Genomic DNA, 16,708 nt, shown 5'->3' on the forward strand with positions numbered 1-16,708 from the left:
GGGGAAGAAAGGGTTACTTCTTACAATTTTTTGTCATCAGGAGATCGCAGGGTTATTCGCACTGCAGAGAACCCGCTTCCCGTGCTCCTGCGTCCCGGAGGTGCCAACCCTGCCCAATCGCCAGCGCGGAGGTGGCCCCATGCCCCATTGAGGGCGGGCAGCCAAGTCAGGCCTCCCGGTGTCCGCCACACCCTCACCTCCGAGCGGTCGGGCCAGGTGACCCAGAGCCTACTGCGTCAGGACAACGCCCCCGGGGCTGTACTGTGGCCGTTAAGTGGCAGAGGACAGACATCCTTGGAATCTCTCCTCTCCTCCTAACACCAGGTTAAAAACCTCTGCAGCAGGTGCTGTTTGCAAAACTCCGACACCCCAGAGTTAGAGACCTCCCTGGCGCTGGGAGCCAGCATGTCGGCTGTGGTCCTGGAAAACCGAGGCATTGGCAGGAAACTGTCTTTCGGGCAGGTGAGCCAGGGCTGGCCTCAGCTGCCGCAGGGAGGGACGCAGGAAAGGGTCTGAGAAATGTTGTTCTTTCCTACTGTCTTAAGCTCACAGAGAAGCCTGAATTAATTTGAGGACTATGTAAATGTCCAGGAAGGCAGCAGAGACTACATGTCCTCCCGAGGGAAGGACATCTGTCCTGTGTGGCTTTCAGGGAAAGAGCACTGCTTTAGGACTTGGGGATATGGCTTCCAGAGCTACCCCCAACTAGCTGTGTGTCTTGTGACAAGTCACTGTCCCTCTCTGTTGCCCGCTTTCTCTTTCCTACAGTGAAGGGGCTGGTTCTCAATGATCTGGTACAGGAGATGGGCGTCTTCTAGATCTTCTCTCCTGTGATGTTTATGAAGTGCTCTCAGCCATGCTTCAAAATTGTAAAAATTGTTGTTGTTTTTTTTTTTACCCTTGGGAGAAACCGAGGCATGAAGAAGTCTTGGACTTACTCCGGCCTGGGGAAGGACAAAATTAAACAGAGAGGAAAATGACAAGACTTAGCCCTAGACTTGGAATGTGAGAGAACCCTAAATGTGACTTGGGGATAATGCTCAGGGTGTATTCTGTTCTCCGGGCCCTGCTGCCTTTCTCTTGAGGTGAAAAATGGCAGAATGCATTCTTTAATTGACTTAGCACACTTGTAGACTATGGGGTTCAGACTTAAAGCCCGGCCCTGGGAGATAACATGAGTTTACAAACACCTGTCATTTATAGGGTTAGTGAGAGAGAACAGAGGCTGGAGGAGAGAGGATGGTTAATGTTCGAGTATAACTAGAGAGACCACAGAACTTTGGACTGACTTTTGTATTGAGTCCTGTGAGAAACACTTCCTTTGAAAATGCCATGTAGTGCTTGAGAGACAGTTTGTGTTGAGGAGGGACGGTGTGGATGTCAGACCCCAGAATAGATTCTGGCTCCGGTCCTCGTTCAGTCCTGGTGTTGCTGGCAGTGGGGCCCCCACAACTGTGGGGGGAAGTTAGGGGCTATGATCTGGTGAGGGAGCCATGGGGGCTTAAAGCTTTATTCATAGAACACTTAGAAGATTGAGAACCACAGATTATGATGACTGAGGGTAAAAAAGAGAGTTTACAGCATGCCTGGCAATACCTTTGCATTGAAAGCAGGGTACTTAACTTTGCAAAGCTGCAGGTTTATTCATTTGAAAAATTGGGATAAAAATACCACATCCTAGGGTTAGGATGAGAATAAAATGAAATAGTGTCTGTAAAGCTCTTAGCACAGTTCCTGGAACACAGTGTCTAGCCAGAACTGATTTGTTCAACAAAATGTGTAGGGAACATTGGCAAGAGACACAGGCATTGAATCAAGCACAGCAGTTGGGATAGTTGCACTGTGGTGGAGGGCTGGACACGGAGTCAGGAGACATGGGCTCTTGCCTTTGGTTTACTGGAGCTGTGTATTGGTGAAGTCATCTAACTGGGGTGAAGAGGCTCAGTTTGGTATTTTTAAAACCGAGGATGTGGGGGGCGGGTTGGACTGGAATTGTCTTAAGGATTCCTTCCACCTCTGACAGTCTGCAAGAAAGACATAGTTTATGCCTTCTCGAAGCTCCCGACCTAGACGAACAGCACGGGCTGGAGGTAATGCTGCTGTAAGGCTGCAGGGCGTGTGATATGTCAGGTGTTCTATACATGCAGCAGGCACAACAACCCTGCAAGAGACGTTTGGCTCATTCATTCACCCAGTAGACTCACTGTGCACCTACAGTGTGCCACGCACAGCAAAATTTCTGTGCTAGTGAAACTTACATTCTAGTGGAGGAAAAAAATACAAAACTCATCAAATGAACAAATAATTTCATGGAGAAAAAGGGCCATGAAGAAAAAGAAAACAGGGCAGTGGAATACAAGATGAGAGGAACTCAGAAATCATAGCTCTGAATGGTGAAGCCAGAGTTCAAATGTAGATCTCACTTCAACACCCTGGATGCTCGTCCACATCACGTCTTCCTCCTGTAGAAACATGCTGGAGTATGGGGCATAGCGTGTCCATGGGAGGATGTCTGTGTCTTGTTTTCAGTTGTCTTACACTGTGGATGTGTATGCATGTAATCACACATGCAAATACAGGCCTCCTGCCATGACCCTAAGATTGAAGGTGCTCCTAGAATGCCTTGCTAAAGAATGTTATTTGCAATTTTGGAAAATTCTCTTTTCCAAAGATAACAGAATGTATTTATTAGACACAACCATAGAGAATGTATTTCTGCTATTAAACATATTGTCCAATGATCAAAATTCTTTCTTTCCTGGGTGCTAGTAAAGTTCGTTTTCTTCCTATCTAGTTTCTGAGCTACTTTTCTCTACTTTACCCATCCTGGGTCTACACGTGTATCTAAGCCAACTCATATGCTTTTTGGAAACAAATAAGACATAGATGATGAGCCAATGCAAATATATTCTTGAAGAGACTTGCACAAGGTCTCATGCTGGATCAACACAGCAATGTTGAAATCAGAATCTACCCAAGGCTACCTTCTTTCACAAACTTCCTTGAGTTTCTTTTCGTTTAAAGTCCCTCAAGTTTTGTAAAGGGGAGATATTTATTGTCTCCCTTGGGAGGCAGAATAAGGATTTTGGAACTGTTGGCCCATGTTCAAATCCAGGCTCTGCTACTCATTGAGGACGTGACTTTGGACAATCCAGTTAGGCTTGCAAGACTCTATTTCCTCATTGGCAGAATAACATCACCCACTTCATGGGGCTCTTGTGAAGACCAGATGAGCTATTACTTGTAGATTTTTATAATAGCACTCGTTGCTGCCAAGGAGGATGTTTGTTAAATATAAAAAGCACCAAGTATGGCTCCTGGCACATAGTGGGGATTCATTCAATCCCAAATCCTATTATTAATATTCATAACAATAAAGAGTAGTACCTTTTCACATGGCAAAAGTGAATTTGCAGACATATTTGGGAAAAGTCACAATTTTAAAAATTATGCTGTGTATTTATTAGTGGTTTCAAAATCTTCCATGGTTAAGGATCACCTGAGATCTTTTGAAAACACAGATTCTAAGATCCTACTTAGGGCAAAGCCCGGGAATCTGCATTTGATCCAAGACTCCTCAGGTAATTTTGGAATGAGAAACAAGGAACACTCATTGACAATCTGATCTAGAAAGTGAACCTAGGGAAAGAGGAAAGTGAAGGGGGGCAGGTATGGCTTAGTGTAGGCTCTCAGGAGTGGTATTGGATAACTGGTCTGCAAGACACAGAGGCCTTAATATGGATATAATGCACATAGCAGAAGGAATTGTACAGAATGATACTTAGGAGCCTGGGTTGTTAACCTGTTCCCTACCACCCGTGTGACCTCAGAGGAGGCACATCTTTCTCTCTCTAGCCCATAGTTTCCCACCTACAAAATAAGGGGGTGGAACTAAAGACAGGGCCAGCTCTGCTGGTCAAGTCCCACTTGGACATCAGAAGTGAAATGGAATCAATAGGTCAAGGAGGCTTTAGAGGCAGCCCAAGATATTTGAAAGGAGAGAGGGGAGGCCGGTGTAGGCATATAGTCTACTGAGCTGAGAAGGCAAGGAGAGAGATAGTTTGCCTATGGGTGGGCCTCGGGAGATAAGGTACCAAGGAACTCTTGAATATCAGAAAGAGGTGTTTTCTCCCACTGGCCTTGGGGAGCTTTTGGGCAATTCTGAGTAGTAGAAAGACACAAGCAAAATTCTGTTAGAACCAGATCGATACTGATCGCTAAAAGCTGGGTTAGCATGGTTGCAGTAGGAACAAAAGGAGGACTTGAATTCCAAGGTCATTTCTAGAGGTCAGATAGGACTTGAACATGTACAGGAGCAGGAAGGCGGTGGTGACAGAGTTTGGAGCCCAGGTACATTCAGGTCTGAATTGCCCCAGTCATGGGTGTCACCTGTTGAGGTATATCTGGAATGTATTACTTTCTTGGAGGCCAACAGGAGAAAATGTTGCCAAGTGAACCATAAATGGAAATCTTTTGTCATTTCAAGGAAACCAGAAAAGGCTAAGGGCTCAGCGTTCTCTGGGAGGAAGAAGAGGAATGTCAGAGACTCCTCTGCTTTTCTGTGGCAGGGTTTAAAAGAGGGAGAGGCAGGACAAAGTCTTATAAGAAGCCCTGATTCATGTATGTATGCTGAGCTTAAATGCATGGGGTCCCACCCTGACCCCATCGCTGACCGCCTATCTCTGAGACTTCATTTTGTCATCAGTAAAAGCAGACACGTGCTGGATAATAAAATCTGCCTCCTAAATTGTATCAAAATTAAATGAGAGACTCCAAATTGAGTGCTTATTATAATGTCTGGGACATTATAGGCTCTTAGTAAATGGTAGAGTAACTCTACTGGAATTTTTTAAAAAGACAAAACAATTTTTTTTAAGAAAGGTTATATCATGGTCCATATAGGGATATGTAACAGTTCAGCCTTCCAGGTCATCTGAAGCCCTCTCTAATTAAATCTGCTGATAATTTTGGAGCCTGGGTTATCAACTTGCTGCCCTCCACCATTTCAGAGGAGTCACACCTTTCTCTCTCTGGCCCATGGTTTCTCCATCTGCAAAATAAGGAATTGGTTACCCCATATCTTTGTTTTGGGGGAGGTTCTGGAAAAGTCTGGATTTTCTGAATGAAAAGACTTTCATCTGGAGGGTCATCAGTATTCATGCAAGGCTTATTATGCCAAGTCACTGGTAGAATCCGCCTGGCACAGCCTTCTCATTAAGATGATGTAACATCCATTCTACTAATTTCACTAACTTGCTTTTAAGAGAATAATTGTTCTGCATGGTTTTTTTCTCCCTAGTTTGAGGTCCATGCTGTTTATTTGTCGGCACAGATGGCGCTTTGTATATTATTATTGTAAAACTTGATTTTATAATTTCTAAAGGTTTCAGCAAACCTTGAAATGTCAACCCTACTCCCACATTAGTTTGCTGTCATGTGCAGGTAGAAAGTGCTAGGTCTTTGACATACTTTGCTATATAGTTTAAGACATCCCTCTTCTGGTAGGTTATTTGTGTTACTTTTATGTATTTTGTGACTTTTTCAATAATTGGGTATCTTAAGATTCCAGCTTACAGGACAGTGCTTTCCAGAGCATAATGCTTCCCTGGGATCTTTGCCAAAGGCCAACAAGTCATTCTTGTGTGTTTACAATATTTCCATCATGTTTTTAAATCTTATTTTTATTTATTTTATTTTAGGGACAGAGAGTGTGAGCAGGGGAGAGGGGCAGAGGGAGAGAGAGAGAGACAGAGAGACAGAGAGACAGAGACAGAGACAGAGAGAGAGAGACAGAGACAAAGACAGAGAATCCCAAACAGGCTCCATGTTCAGAATGGGACATATCATACAGGAAAACCTCTTAACCAGGAGCACTTAATCTTGTAGGAAACAAGCTATATTGAAGACAATTCCAACCCAAATGGTGCCATATCACTGATCTTCTCTCTCAAAGAGGAAGTTGGGGCCCTCGCCAAAGTCTTGCGCTTGTTTGAGGTAAGTATTCATTTCCGCCTTGGATAATGCATAGCAAACTTCTGTGTTATTTCCTGGTTGGATACAGTGATAATAAGAACATGGGATCTGGAACTGGAAGATTTGCTTTTCAGCTCGGGCGCTCACATTAACCAGCTGTATGACTTTAGTGAAGTCTTTCATTCTCTCTGGGCTTCAGTTTCTCCATTCATAGTCAGAATCGTTCAGAATCGCTGGATGCACACACAGGAAGCTGGCCCTGATTTCAGACTTCTTTTATCGAGCTTTCTTGAATTAATTACTATCTTCTCAGTGTTCCCAAAGCACTTTACTTTTAACTGCAGCACTTATTTGCCTGGTTAGACATACACATTTTCTGTCTGGGTCTGTTTCCTCAGGCAGGAACCTGGGCTCAGACATCTTTACATCCTCTACAGACCAGTGTTATATATATTAAATGTTCACTTAAGAATGAAATTAAATTTAAATACAAGCAAAGTAAATTAGGCTTTTTAAAAAAATTTTTTTTGTCCTTGAATTTAAGAAGGCATATTTTTTATTATTAAAAAACAATTTTATTAATGCATGATTTGCACACCATATAATTTATCCACCTAAGATGTATAATTCAGTAGTTTATAGTATATTTTCAATCACTATCAGAGTCCATTTTAAATCAATACTATCACCTCACAAAGAAACTCCATATTCCTTAAGTATCCCAGTTTTCCTGTTCTCCCAGCCCTATGCAATCACTGATATACATTTTGTCAATATCGATTTGCCTTTTCTAGGCATTCCTTTTTAAAATTTTTTATAATAGTTTGTCAAATTGGTTTCCATATAACACCCAATGCTTCTCCCCACAAGTGCCCCCCGCCATGACCATCACCCCTTCCCCCCCTCCCCCTCCCTCTTCAGTCCATGGTTCGTTTTCAGTATTCAGTGGAAAGAGCCTAAATGTCCATCAACTGATAAATGGATCAAGAAGATGTGGTATATATATACAATGAAGTACTATATGGCAATGAGGAAGAATGAAATATGGCCATTTGTGGCAAAGTGGATGGACCTCGAAGGTGTCATGCTAAGCGAAATAAGTCAGGCAGAGAAGGATAGATACCATATGTTTGCATTCATAGGTCTAACAGGAGAGACCTGGCAGGGGACCATGGGGAGAGGAAGGGGGAAAGAGAGCGGGGAAGAGTGAAGAAGGCATATTTTTGAACGAATTAATTTTTACCCCCAGTCCTTTAATAAAATCATATCTGGTGACTGAGTTAATAAATAAATGGGGTATAGACACGTGTCTTATGCAGAAAAATTACAAATAATATAAGTAGATATTCTGTACTCACTGAAGAAGAGTCCACGCACTCCTTAGATGCTGTCAATATCAGCAGTGATGAGTCATGTAGAGCGTATGAACCTTTGAGAGGACATGATGGAAATGACACTTTACCTCTGTGGTCTTCCTCCCCTAAAACCATAACCCAGTCTAGCTATGAGAAAAACATCAGAGAAATATCAGGTAAAGGACATTATGCAAAATACCTGACCCATCCGTACTCCTCAAAACTATCAGGGTCCTCAGAAGCAATAAGTGTCTGAGGAATTGTCACAATCAAGAGGAGCCGAAAGGAATGTAACATCTAAATGTACTGTGGTGTCTGGAATGAGGTCCTACTACAGAAGAAAGGACATTAGGTATAAACTTAAAAGATTCAAATACATTATAGCCTTCCATTTATGAAAATGCATTAGTATTAGTACATTAACTGTAACACAGTCCACATGAACATAAGATGCTAATAATAGAGGGACCTGGGTACAGAGTGTATGGAAAATTTTCAAAATATCCTTTCAATTTTTCTATAAATCTAAAATCTAAAGTCTATTTTTGAAAACACTGAACTAGGTTATCCAAAGGAGGCAGGGGTAGGCTGGGTAGGGGAAGGTCTGCCTGGTGAGAGCAAGAGAGGAGTACAGAGAAGAGAGACAGAGGACTTTCTACATGACAAACTGTTCATGAGAATGCATCCGTAAAATGCTCTTATGCAACATTTTAGCCTTTGTGTTTTACAGTTAATCAGCATTTTCCCCTTGAGAGGTCAGGCCTTAATCAGTTAATAAACTAAATAATAGTAAATTAACAAGATGTTTTCATAATGAATAAACCACAAGTAACTAAGTTACCAGGACTAGATAAAATGCACCCAAAGGGTGTGTGTGTGTGTGTGTGTGTGTGTGTGTGTGTGTGTACTCTGGGTGAACTTTTTAAAGCATTGTCCCAAATCTAAAAGACCATGGTCAAAAAGTGATGTTATTCTTCACATTCACAGAAGAGGAAACAGAGGTCTCTGTATAGTGATTGGTGAAGGGTATTTTTTTGTTAATGTGTGTCCATTTTTTCCCCCAAATATATTTTGGAAGTTGCTCTAGACATTATATAGGTCAGCATTCCTTCTACCCTTCTTAACAACCTGGTAACATGCACAGTTAAGTTACAATTATTCAAAGTGTTGAGGGAAGATAGAAAATCAAATTCTAGTATCTGTGGAACCAAAGTCTGTGATAAACCAGATATGGAAAATGCTTAATTTGGTTCCCATTCAACTCCATTTTATGCACGAAGGAGCTAAGGTTCTGAGAAGCTGAGGAATTTGTTCAAAATCACACAGCAAACGTGCAGGGACATGGGATCCTGGATTTCAAAGCCATGAGCTGTCTCTAGCGCCCCACACCTCTCCCAAATACAGCTGTCCCTGCACACCTGAAAACTTCCAGAAGTTTTTTAAATGCAAATATCCTGGCACCTCTCTCCTATTCTTTGGGGAAAGTGATCTGTCACCAGTCACTCTTTTTTTAAAATGTTTCTCTAGTTTTGAGATAGAGTGAGAAAGCACAAGCAGGGGAAGGGCAGACAGAGGGTGGGATAGAGATTCTGAACGGGCTCTGTGCTGACAGCAGGGAGCCCGATGTGGGGCTGGAACTCATGACCCTTGAGATCATGACCCGAGAGGAAGTCAGACGCGTAAGGTAGTCACCCAGGCTCCCTGACAAGTATCCTTTCTTTCTTTCAAATTGAAAAGTGTATCAAAGTGCAAGAAGAATAACTACCCTTAGAATCCCTCATCCATGTCAACCACTTTAACATTCTGACAAGTTCACTTTCATTGTTTCATGTTTGATTAAGGTTTCAAAAATTACAAATTAACCTACTGTTTCTTAAAAAAAGAAATACAACATAAACGTTACTGCTGTAGTCCTTCCTGCTCTCCCGTCAATCCCATCGTGCTGCAAACTTCCTGGCCCAGGCAGCATTCATATGAGTTTAGTATACTTCTTCCCGTATTTCAGTCCTTTACAAAGTGATACTGGTACTAACCCGTAAGGCCTGTGCACACTGTTTTGCAGCCTCTTTGGGTCAGTTGAGTAGAGCCGTCAAAAGCATGGATTCTGGAGAGAGAGCTCTGGCTTTGGGAAAGTCGATTGACATGTCTGTGCTTCAGCTTCTCATAAAAGTGATAGTGTTTGCTTCAAAGAGCAGACCTGAGGATCAAATGACTTAATACATGTAAAACCCTCAGGGACGTTACACACTAAGTGTCCGAGAAAAATTGCTATAGATTTTTTTTCTGAATGCAGTGTTTTTGAGACTTATAAGAGTTAGGTTAAGAACAACTTCTGAAGAGTAGTTCTTAAAACGCATGGGCCATATTTTATTTATCCAGTCCTCGATTTTTGGTGTCTATGGGTGTTTCTTACTTTCTGAAGTCACAGACCATTCTGCGGTACTTTGTTCTCTCTCTCTCTCTCTCTTTTTTTTTTTGGATACGATGTGAAAATATTTCTCTAGGGTAGATAGCTAGAATTTCAATTGCTGGTCCTAGGTCATGGACATTTTTTTAGTTTTAAAAGAAATGACTAAGTTGGTCTCCAAATGATCTTTAACAATTTATGCTCCCATTAGTTCACTGAGGGAATATGTATTTCTCTATACTTCTAAACTTATTTGCATTTTATTGCTTTTTAAATATGAACAGTATAATGGGTGGGATGTGATGATTTATTTTTTAAATTTTTAATGTTTATTTTTGAGAAAGAGAGAGAGCGAGACAGAGTGTGAGGAAGGGAGGGGCATAGAGAGGGAGACACAGAATCTGAAGCAGGCTCCCGACTGTCATCACAGAGCCTGATGTGGGGCTCAAACTCATGAACTGTGAGATCATGATTTGAGCTGTTGTTGGGATGTTCAACCAACTGAGCCACCCAGGCACCATGGAATGTGGTAATTTATTGTTTTAATTTTCAATTTTCATTTCTCTGATTATGAGTGAAAAGATGGGGTGTCTTTTTATTTTCCATGATTTGGATTTTATTCTTTTGTAAATTGTGATTTCTCCATTCAGGTTTTAATCTTTTTCTGCTGCAAATTTATCTTTTCCTAACTGATTTCTTAACATTTTATGTACTCTGAATACCATCCTGTTTGTGACAAATATTTTCTCCCTGTCTTTTTGTTTTTCTTGTGCTTATCTTATTATTTGTCATACTGAACTTCCAAATTCTACTGTGATTAATATGTTCAGTCATTTCCTTTATGAGTTTTAGATTTTGTTTGTTAATTCTTGAGTTTTCCTTAAATTCCACTGATGACTCTGATGCGCAATCAGGAATGAGAACCGGTGCTCTAAGCTGTTGCCGGGAAACTGTCACCAAGGACTATTTCCATGAAATAAATCATATTTAATACACATAATGTTTTCATATTTCCCATAAATTAAATAATCTGGTGGAGGTGGGTGATACAGTACCCATTTTGGAGACAAGGAAACTAAAGTTCAGTGAGAGCAATAGCTTGTCTAAGGTAAACACATAATGCGGTAGAACCTCAGAAATTGACGAGGATTCTAAAATGCCAGGCTTACCATTTTTATCAGATATTTATGAGAAAACAAAACAACATGGTCTTTATTTTGCATGCACTCTTTTCAAGAGAATGGTCTTTGAACTGGGAATGCTGGAATAAAGTATTGAAAACCAAGATAAACATGGCTGGGCTTTAGTATTTCAGGATCTGGGTCCTTGGCGAAGTCACTTTATCCTGTCATCCATCTGGTACTTCCCAGCAGGCTAATTAGGGAGCTTTCTGGGGCCAAGACTTCATGAGAATTCAAGAGCTCACTCATTTGCCTTTAGATGAGTTCCTATCTATAGTTCCAACTAGCATACTAGCTACATGTTGTGATACAAAGCTTATAAAGAACATCAATTTTGTACTGTGCAGTTTAGGTCTCAGATATCATTGACTTTGGCAGATAATTTAACACAAGTCCCTGTGTTTATTCATCTGTAAAGTGGGGCTAATGATCTACACCTCCAGGGGGCTATGAAATTTTACATGCTACATAAAATGCATGATACGAGTTGAGTCTACAGAAGATGCTCATACAATGTCTTTTCCTTTATCCCTTCCATGTGTGATCTATGAATCCTACAGAAATCTTGGGAAAGGAATAGTGATGAGAAGGCTGTTAGAAGACTAGAGAGAGTCAGAGCCTTGATTTTTAATTTTTCTCTCCAAAACAAAGTTAAAAATCTAGAATAAATGACTTAATATAGTTGGTGAGTATTCACAGGCAAATGACAATGACCAAGAGTTGGGGCAGGGCCATTAAAGAAAAGCAAAGTAGGTTGGTAGAGCAGAGAGATTATGGTGGCCAGAGCATGTTTGTGTATTTATATCGCTCATGATATCTTTGTGAATGAGGCATAAGAACAAGTATTAGATGAAATACAGACAAACCCCCTAAATTGTGTCATTGACACTGAACTTCTGGACCATGTATAATGAAATGAAAGGTAATAAAAAGAAAAGCTGGGGCACATGGGTGGCTCAGTCAGTTGAGCCTCCGACTTCGGCTCAGGTCATGATCTCACGGTTCGTGGGTTCCAGCCCCGCATCGGACTCTGTGCTGACAGCTAGCTCAGAGCCTAGAACCTGTCTTCAGATTCTGTGTCTCCCTCTCTCTCTGACCCTCCCCTGCTCATGCTGTCTCTCTCTCTCTCTCTCTCTCTCTCTCAAAAAAAAAAAACAAACCCACACATAAAAAAAAAGAAAAGCCAATGAAATGTATCCTTTCTGCAGTGTTTCCTAAACAATAGTCTGTCACATTCTACACTTTAGTAGGTGTTGTAGTAGAAATGAGTTCTGAGGGTGAATATGTCTGGAAAATTCTCCATTTAGATTTTGGAAATCCACTGTACATGTAAACATATTAAAGACTCCAAGAAGCCCTTCAGAGAGGAAATGTATCCAATGTTATGTTGCTTGGTATCTCCCAAATGTATTTGGCCAGGAGGTCTTGTTCAAGGAAAGCCTATTAACATTTTTGCAGGCACGAGTGTTCCACTAAGTTTATGCTGTTTTAGAGTTATAAGCTCCAGACCGTCAGTTGTAACCTAGATTTGGGGCCCTGAGGACTAGAACAAGACTGGGGTAAGGGTATGGGGTGCCTGGGTGGCTCAGTCGGTTAAGCCTCCGACTTCGGCTCGGGTCAGATCTCGTGTTCATGGGTTTGAGCCCCACGTCAGGCTCTGTGCTGACAGCTAACTCAGAGCCTGGAGCCTGCTTCCGGTTCTGTGTCTCCTTCTCTCTCTGCCCCTCCCCCTCTCATGCTCTGTCTCTCTCTGTATTGCAAATAAAATAAAAACATTAAAAAAAATAAGACTGGGGTAAGGGTATACCGTTGGGAACCAAACTGAGTTCAACACCCCATTGCACCACCTATGAGCTGGATGGCCTTGAAAAAATTATTTATCCCTTGGTAGCTTTGTTTCCTTATTTTTATTTTTTTTAAACACAAGCTGTTTTGTTTTTTTTTTAGGTTTGTTTTGAGAGAGAGGGAGAGAGAGAGAGAGAGAGAATCCCAAATATTAACTCTCATTCTATGCACCACATTTTTAGAGTGCTTAGAACTTCAGGGACTCTTAAATACTTGGCAATATGAAAAGGAGTTAAAAGATTAGGATTGTTTGTCTTGAAGAGGGAAGATGAGCCAATGAAGTCTCTTTTTTTTCCTCCAAAATATTTGAAGGACGACTATGGAAGAAAAATCCTACTTACTTTACTTCCGAGGTAAGAGGGCAAGGTGTAGAAATTACAAGAAGCATATTTCAAGTCACATAAAGGCAGTATCTCTATGGTAGAAGGGTGCTAGAAGGCATTAGTTTCAAGCATTACTACTATGAAAACAGCCAGCAAAAGGCAGGGCAGAATCAAAGCAAACGTGATGGTACAAATAAACCTACCTTTCCTTAATAGAGACAAAGGATAAATATCTCTCCAGCTCTCCCAGGACTGGCAGTGGAGAAAGAACATTCCGTATGGAAGAATCACCTGTACCCTGTGAATCCTTTGCGGGGGTCCTGTCCATGTTTAATCCTTTGACGCCTGGTAGCAGAGAGGCAACGGGGACTTTGAACTAAATCTTATATGCTCAGAGTAATAAATGAAAGACTAACAGTCATGTGAGCCTAGACCATGTGGCCCCCTGGCCTGACTCCATAGGGTGAAAACTTTCTTAACCCGAGTGACCGAGAGCACATACAGACATCACACCCCCTCTAACAGGAAGCGAGATCTGCAGAGTGAGGGCAGATTTGTCCCAGCATCGCCAGGCTTCATTCCTTGCTGGAGATCCTATTCCTTTCCTCAGGTGATTAGCACCAAAGTCACCATTCCATTAAGCTGTTGCCCGGCAGTGGACTTGTGTCCTTGTAAACCTCAGCCAGTAACTACATCAGAATGTAACACAATCGGTTTGGGATTTATCATAAAGATACAGAAGTACTGTGTTTATATATGTTGTCTGGGTGGTGAAGGAGCAAAGCAGATACTTTGGTGAATGGGGTCCAACAATTAGGAAAATACCAAAGCTTCTACCTGCTGCCCTGCCAGCATCCCCTGTCTTCAGTTGTTCTAACTTTCAATTCTTTATGCATTTATTTAAATGTTTTCTGTAGCTCTCTGTATTTGTAGCCTATACTAGCTCATGTCCTGCGCCTTCTTAGAAAAATAGTCTCCTGAGAGTCTTTGCCGCAAGTAGCTTAGTAATGGGCTATAAAATTAGATGCCTTCCCTGGGGAAGTTGCAAAGAGGTCTCCCTCCACTGGCCAGCTTTCCACAAATCACCTTACCCATGATCCTCTAGGGAAGGGAACAAGCAGATACATGGATATCTAGAGCACTGAAGTTCATGGGGATGCTCACTTAGCATCATGTAGTTGATAGAGATGCAGAGGTTCCAACTAAGCCAGCTGCCCAAGGCCAGATACTCAGAGCCAGAAGTGCCTCAAAGTTCACTCTCGGTTTTCACAGTAGCCCAGGCTTTTGGAAACAAATGAAAAGGCCTAGTCAGTGTTTGTCATGTTCGCTTCCTGTGCTCTGCCTCTGCCCAGCTGACCCATGCCTTTTCCCCATCGGATATTCAGTGAGCTCATCCTCTCTCATTTGTGTGTTCGATTAATATTTTTTGAGTATCTACCGTTGTCAGACCCTATACAGGTGCTGGGGAGACTGGGGTGAGCCAGACAGTCATTCTGTGCCCTCACAGAAATTACAGAAGCTCAGGGCTCCATGAGATAGAGTCAGCCAGGGAAGGTTTCTTGCAGACATAATGTTTAAGCTCAATCTTGAACGGGGTGACCAGGGGAGAGGAAAGGAGAAGTTTGTTCTAGAACAAAGAAACAAATGACTGGCCGTGAGTGAACAAAGTGTTCTGGCCACAGAATCCTCAAATCCTTTCCATCTCGCTGCCTCAGCATTCCTGGGGACGGAGGCTGGTGCAGAGGGGACATCTAAGCAGATATTCAATGTTTACTTCTCTCAAGTCTGGACTTTACGGTCACGTCTGTGACCCCTGGGCCTGTCGAGCGGAGTAGATCTAGAATGAGCCACAAGGGCTGCCTTTACCCCTCTGGGCTTAGGTCCGGAGCAGTCGTGAGCAGTCCAGTGTTCACTGGAACATTGCTTCTTTCATCAAAATAAGATGAGCTTTGAGTTCCACTGGAGGAAAAAACTTCCTACCACCCAGATGACTTTTAGAATTTTCTTTAAAGCCCCCAGTACAGATACTGATGTAAAGAACACCCATGTAACTCACTCCTTGCCTAAGAAATGAAACATTGCAAAGGGATCATTTCTATAGTCCATTACTAGAGAAGTTTCTCTGAATGTGTAGAAATGAAACACTGCATAAATGACTGAAGCCCCTGGGTACCCTTCCCCATGAACTTCCTCTTTGCGAGTAGTTATTAATCTGAATTCAATGCTCCTCCCACTTATCTTTTTTGCTTTGCTGGATGGAGCCACCCATTAGTGATCTACGGCATAGTTTTGCAAGCTTTGACTCTCCATAAAATTGCAATCATATTGCAACTCTCTTTTTGAAGTTTTCTTTCCTGATGAGAGAGTGGCAAACATTGTTTTTGAGAGATTTGCCTGTGATTTCTGGCTTGTTTATTTCTGCCTTCTGTATATTCAGTGGGTGACTATACCTGACCTTTCCTGTTGGTGGAATATTTGGGTCATGATCATTGTTTATCCATACAAATGGTGCTGCACTAAACTTTTTGTTCAGGTCAGATGACTGTATTGACTAGAAGAGCCTCTAATTGAAAATTGGTGCTGTTTTTTTAGCTGCTTCGGGGTTTAGAACTGGACGTGTTTGAGAAATAGCAACACAGAGCTTACGTTTTGAACTTTTATTATGAAGTATGATCTCCCATGGTAACAATTTAAAGAGTGCCATGACACACTATGTCACAGGAGTTGTGATTGGTCTTCAGTAGCTTGGGCTGAAACAGGAGGCAAGGTCTTTTTGATCTTATGACTCTGGTGGCAAAGAAAGGGATGCAAAGAGGAACGCACAGACAAAAAGACTCTTTTCTCCAAATCCTCAAGAAAAGCCCAGATTGAGTGGCTTCCCCAGTTCTCCCCAGAGAGGGGTCTCCTCTGAGTTGGACGTAAACTCAATAAGAGGGGAGGGTGGAGAAGAAATAATCTGACAAAGAGGGAGAAGGCTGAAGGAAGAAAAGGCCCCGAGATGACAACAGAGATACTTCCAGAGAAGGCAAGAGTGGGTCCCAACAGATAGTCTCTGCTGACGAATCCTGCCAACGGTCCAGCTTGAACCTGTCCGAGAATTTTCCTCCAGAGCAGAGTGGGGAAGGATCTGGAGCTCACTTTGCTAAATGTTTTTGGTTTCCTGTTCACCCCAGTGGGTTTAATTTCCAGATTCTTGATTCACCAGAGCCCAGACGCCTCACAAGAGACCAGTAAAATACATAGACAGCTGTGCCTGTGCCTCCACGAGGCTCCTTGTCTAAGCTTCTAACTCTCGTTTTTTACCCCAAATAGCGTAGTGGCCTCCAAACTGCTTCTGCCTTTGCCTCGTACAGTCTATTCTTAAAACAGCTGCCAGAACCTATCTTCTCTGCCTGATTACCTTCCACAGCTTCTTAATCTCACTCTGCGTGAAAAGCAAAAGTCGGGTAATGGCTGACAGGTCCTTCTTGGTTACTGCTCTGCCCCAGGTCCTGTTGCCCTCCTTCTTGTTCTGTTCCAGTCACGCCAGCCTGCTTGGGGTTCCTTGGTCATACTGTATCCTGTCTTGCCCCAGGACCCTTGCACTTGCTGTTCTCTCATGGTTTGTCTCTCATTAGCTGCAGG

At 42.3% G+C, this 16,708-nt stretch overlaps 1 protein-coding gene across 2 annotated transcripts in view; it reads left to right on the forward strand.

Moving 5' to 3' along the window:
- The first annotated feature begins 309 nt into the window (after positions 1–309).
- Positions 310–16,708, forward strand: part of PAH (phenylalanine hydroxylase) — a 70,213-nt gene continuing 53,814 nt past the window's right edge. Inside the window, exons 1-2 of one of the 2 annotated variants that reach the window (XM_029955061.1) lie at positions 310–462; positions 5,887–5,994. In XM_029955061.1, the coding sequence (XP_029810921.1) occupies positions 406–462; positions 5,887–5,994 (165 nt within the window). In that variant the 5' untranslated portion in view covers positions 310–405. The remainder of the gene's footprint in view (positions 463–5,886; positions 5,995–16,708) is intronic. The other variant, XM_029955060.1, reaches the window with a different exon arrangement.

Source organism: Suricata suricatta, chromosome 10 (assembly GCF_006229205.1).
Source record: "Suricata suricatta isolate VVHF042 chromosome 10, meerkat_22Aug2017_6uvM2_HiC, whole genome shotgun sequence".
In the NCBI taxonomy this organism is placed as follows: domain Eukaryota; kingdom Metazoa; phylum Chordata; class Mammalia; order Carnivora; family Herpestidae; genus Suricata; species Suricata suricatta.